Source organism: Taudactylus pleione, unplaced genomic scaffold (assembly GCF_031769625.1).
Source record: "Taudactylus pleione unplaced genomic scaffold, aTauple2 ptg000496l, whole genome shotgun sequence".
Classification (NCBI taxonomy): domain Eukaryota; kingdom Metazoa; phylum Chordata; class Amphibia; order Anura; family Myobatrachidae; genus Taudactylus; species Taudactylus pleione.
Window position 1 is genome coordinate 2,546,694 of NW_028284898.1, and position 4,973 is coordinate 2,551,666.

General features: G+C 39.7%; 1 protein-coding gene across 1 annotated transcript; it reads right to left on the bottom strand.

The window, feature by feature from the left end:
• Positions 1–592: 592 nt before the first annotated feature.
• On the bottom strand, positions 593–4,765 carry LOC148502476 (sialic acid-binding lectin-like). The gene is made up of 3 exons (XM_088449795.1): positions 4,720–4,765; positions 4,568–4,610; positions 593–1,333 (listed from the first exon to the last, which is right to left on the bottom strand). Exon 3 carries the CDS (start codon positions 1,316–1,318, stop codon positions 875–877), a length of 444 nt encoding a protein of 147 aa, XP_088305921.1. The 5' UTR covers positions 1,319–1,333; positions 4,568–4,610; positions 4,720–4,765; the 3' UTR covers positions 593–874.
• Positions 4,766–4,973: the final 208 nt, after the last annotated feature.

A 4,973-nucleotide genomic window follows, 5' to 3' on the forward strand; every position in this document is an offset into this window, starting at 1 on the left:
AGGGTTAAGCAGTGGCAAGGGAGTGTTAGCTTTAGGCACTAAGGGGGAGGTTAGGTTTAAGCTGCGGGGAGGGTGAGGTTAAAGGTTAGGTTAGGCTTATTTATTTGTGAAGCCACACCTCCACTTGCAATCCAGTCTCATCTTAGCTATGGGAAGCAGTAGCAGCCAAGGAGAGGGGGTCGCAGCTTGATTGACTGTGAATAAGTCTCAGAGATGCAATTTTTTTTTTAAATGCTATTTGCAATTGTACTTGTGCCTGACTCTGAATAGGGCCCTCAAAGTTGCTCCAGGTTTTAGATTTTCTCCCACCAACTTTACAATGCATACATTCATCTGTCATTAGTGGTACATACAGTATACACATTGCGTAGTCCATTGACAATAATTACGTTACATTACATCTACTTGTTTAGATAAAACTCAGAATTTCCAGGTTTAAACTAATTGGAACCACTCATCTCTATGAAGAATACACTGCAATGTGAATGGATGCATTTGAATATTTATTAAAAGCAGAAGAAGCTGACAATGCGAAGCTTGTAATGTACTGTACTATAATTGCTCCCTACAGTCACTGATTATATAACATACTGTAAAGCCATGTGTTCTACATCCATGTTTTATACAGAGATTTACAGTCTGCTTGTTGCCTGCTATGCAGAGCAGGGCCCATTAATGTAATATGCAGCAACCAATCAGCTTCTAGCTATCATTTAACAAATACATTCTATAAATTGATAGCTAAAAGCTGCTTGGTTGCTATGGGGAACTTCTCCACATATCCTCTTTAGAAGCTTTGAAAAACCTCTCACCAAGTGTTATACCAAAGAAGGTCTGTCACTTACTATGGGAGACTCCTCTGCTGTAGAACATACTAAAAAATTAAGGAAACATGATATTTAGAAGACAGATTTCTGCACCGACCTATTTTAACAAAGTGCACGGGGAGTTTGTTCTCACATTTTACACATATCACATTTCTTTCAGTATAAGAACTATAAGGACACGGAGGTTTCATATTAGATGACTTCGTACATGTGGTGAGACTGAATCTTGTGCTACTTGTTACTTCGTTGTTTCCGGAGTCACTGCTGCAGATACGCTTGACATTGAGACTAGATGAATGAATGAAGGTATTACGTGGCTTACAGCGTCGTGCTACAATGAACAGAGGCTTTTTCATGGTAGTGTTACAGTTGATGCAGGATCTTCTAGTAATGTGCTTTTCCTGAAACTTTGACCAGTTCTGACATGTGGACAGATGAAAGAAACCGAGGAGAATCACAAATGTCAGAATAAAATGTGACATTGAAAACATCCTGGCTGGCGTGATCTGAAAAGAGATATGAAGAGAAATATAGATATTAGGACTTATTGTGATTTATAGTCTGAATTGGTTTATATGACTACAAGTCAGTGGGCAGATGACCTGAATGCCATTTGTTATGTTCTTTTGATGTGAGCTATAACTCTGCCCCACACTGACCAATATAATTTTAATGCCACTCAGAAGAGGATGTTTGGATTTCATTTGAATGTATATCTCTGAGTACATCTTATGACCAGGAACAAGGCCTATTGTCTGGGGCTGCATGTTGATTGCTTAGAGCTGGGAAGCAGAAAACTAAACACAGCAGGCATATGCAGGAATAAACAAGCAACAAAGTATAGTCAGGTGTGATTGAACATAGGTAAAGATCAAAGCCTCACCATATTTCATCTGATTTTGATGTGAAATTTATTTTTCTTTAATAGCTATGAGCTTGCAAAATCATATAAAAATATTGGAAGTCTGTTCGATTGTTAGGTGCTATTTGGAAATAACTTGGATGTTGGGCTTCATAGTTACACTCATATTATAGCTTAAATAACAGAGATTAATACAAGCAAACCATATCATAGGTAGAAATTACAGGGAAAGTTTTGCCCAATTATTTGTACAGTATGGGAGGATGAGTAAGAGAGTAAGAGTGTGAGGTGGTGAAAGGGAGTGCAAGAGAGGGTAAGTGTGAGGCAGTGCATGGGTGAGTGAGAGAGAAGAAGAGTAAAGTGGTGATTGGGAGAGTGAAAGAGAGTGAAGTGGTGCATTTGAGTGTGTGAGAGAGGGTAAAAGTGAGAGGTGGTACATGTGGTACATAGAGGAGTGAGAGAGAATAAGTGTGATGTGGTGCATGGAGGAGTGAGAGAGAGTAAGTGTGATGTGGTGCATGGAGGAGTGGGAAAGAGTAAGTGTGATGTGGTGCATGGAGGAGTGGGAGAGAGTAAGTGTGATGTGGTGCATGGAGGAGTGGGAGAGAGTAAGTGTGAGTTGGTGCATGGAGGAGTGGGAGAGAGTAAGTGTGATGTGGTGCATGGAGGAGTGAGAGAGAGTAAGTGTGAGTTGGTGCATGGAGGAGGGGGAGAGAGTAAGTGTGAGGTGGTGCATTGAGGAGTGGGAGAGAGTAAGTGTGATGTGGTGCATGGAGGAGTGGGATAGAGTAAGTGTGAGTTGGTGCATGGAGGAGGGGGAGAGAGTAAGTGTGAGGTGGTGCATTGAGGAGTGGGAGAGAGTAAGTGTGATGTGCATGGAGGAGTGGGAGAGAGTAAGTGTGAGTTTGTGCATGGAGGAGTGGGAGAGAGTAAATATGAGGTACACAGCTCTTCAAATACTCATGTTAAAAAACAGCCACAAAAAAATCATAATCTCAGTGGTTATACGTTATACATTGTTTGTTCTTGAATTTGTGCAGAGATAAATGATCTATTGGAAACTATAAATATACCATACCTTGTTTTGATGCTAAATTTCACATGTTTCACAGATCGGTCCAACCCCCAATGACAGCATAATGAAGAAGCCATTGTCATCCCAGCTTTATTCATAGACTACAGATGTGTCCTCCTTACTTAAATTTGCTCTCAGTGTGACACATTTTCAAAATAGTTACTCCATTAAGGACACTAACTTACAAGCCTGTAGTGTATTTTACAGATAGACATTACCACTACCACTGCCCTCAGGACTATAAGTAGGTGTGTGTGAGTGGTGCCATCGCCTATGGCGGGACCAATGCAGCACCACAGCCCCTGTATCTGGCTAGTAGAGTTCCCTGGATTGGCACCCTCCGTAGTGATACTGCAGCATTACTATAGACTTTTCTTACTTAGAAAATATTTTTATTATTTATAATATATTTCAAATTAGAGGAGAACTTTAAGAGTGACCCGAGATGCCAATAATTTATCCAATTACCAGCAAGTATAGAGCCAATGTAAATCCATTGTTACTGTAACTGGTAAGGGGTGATAATGGGCACTAATATGACCATAATGCATTTGTAGGTGTTTGATAAGTATACCAAAGCTTTGTTCTGTAGTTACTATGTTGAGATTTAGAATGTTGCCATTCACAGTGTTGACACTGACATAATTACATCGTGAATGGTCACAGCCAGAATGTCAACACATGATTTTAGGGTTAGGTTTAAATTAAAATTTCCATTGTCAACATGCTGTCGACAAGTGCAATGTTGACATTCTGCCAATGTCGACATTATTTCTGTGTCAAAGTGTTACACGCCAACATTCGACATTATGCTGTGGACATACAGTAATGATTTATCAACATAAGGAATGCAGACCTTGCATACTGCACCCATACTGAATCATTCCTGAATGTGCTTCTGTAAGCACTCAGTCGCAGGCGCATTAAGGTGGCTGCAGCTCTGCATATTACCCAAATTGCGTCGTTTTTTACGGATGCAATTTACACCCAGGTTTGCGGTGAAAACTGCACACAACTCTTCCTTTGCCCCGATACTTGTATATAAAATAAAACACTAGACAGCAAATCTATTTTGTACAGATGTGTGCACTTTAAAATACATACGGTAAGTCATAATTTTAAATAGAGATGTGCGCTGACCAACGTGTTTTAGTTTTGGATCTGGATTCACCTTTCGTGTTTTGGTTTCAATTTGGCAAAACCACCCTCAAGTGTTTTGGTGTTGGATCTGGGTTTGTTAAAAAAAAAATTGGATAAAAAGTTTTAAAAACAGCTAAAAACATTTCATGTTTTACAATCCAAAACACAACATTTGAATTTAAAATCCAAATTTCAAACTACAGGAAGTTCAGAACCGCGATTTGGATCTCTCCGGATTCACAAAATTCGTGTGGATTTGGATTACTGGAGAACCGAAATGCACATCTCTAATTTAAACATTCGATATAACACCAAAACCTGAAAATTTAATTTTGGTTGGAGAATCAAATGTTCTTTTCTGTCCCCAAAGCTCACTTATCTGGACATCCGCGTGCCCAAGGGTGCTGATTGCTGGACACGTCTGGCTCCCACTGACCCTGGAATTCACGTGTCACTTGCAGCATCCAGGAACACTCACAGATCATCTGGGAGGCAAAGACACATTGAACCTTGGGTAACGGACTTTTGGGGAAGGGGGTTGATTATCTGCACCCAAAACTTACTTTTCAGTTTCAGGTGGAATTATCATGTGAGAGCGGGGATATAATCATCCACAGGCTATAATAGCATTTTCCATTGAACACATCACCTTGTGCTACTTACCTTCTGTATAACAGCTTGTATCCTGGGACAGTGATCACCAGCTCTGTAATATAAAGACACATATAAATGACTGACACAAAACAAATGAAAATAAATTCTACAATAGTAACTATCAATATACAGTATATAGCCTATCCATCACTTCCTCTCACCTGAGATGTCTGTAGACTCTATAACATTGATCTCTGATCACGGTTAATGAATGCCCTTCCTTCCTAAATGCAGATGTTATATAACTGTGGTTTATATATGTATAATACAGGAAAAAAGTAACGCCCTCTTCAGCCTGACCAATCACAACCACAGGCTCTTTCTATAACATGTCCTGAGCAGATTATTTTACCTCTCAGTGTGAACACATCATTCTTCACATCACAACCTTTTACAAAGTATAATAACATTCTGT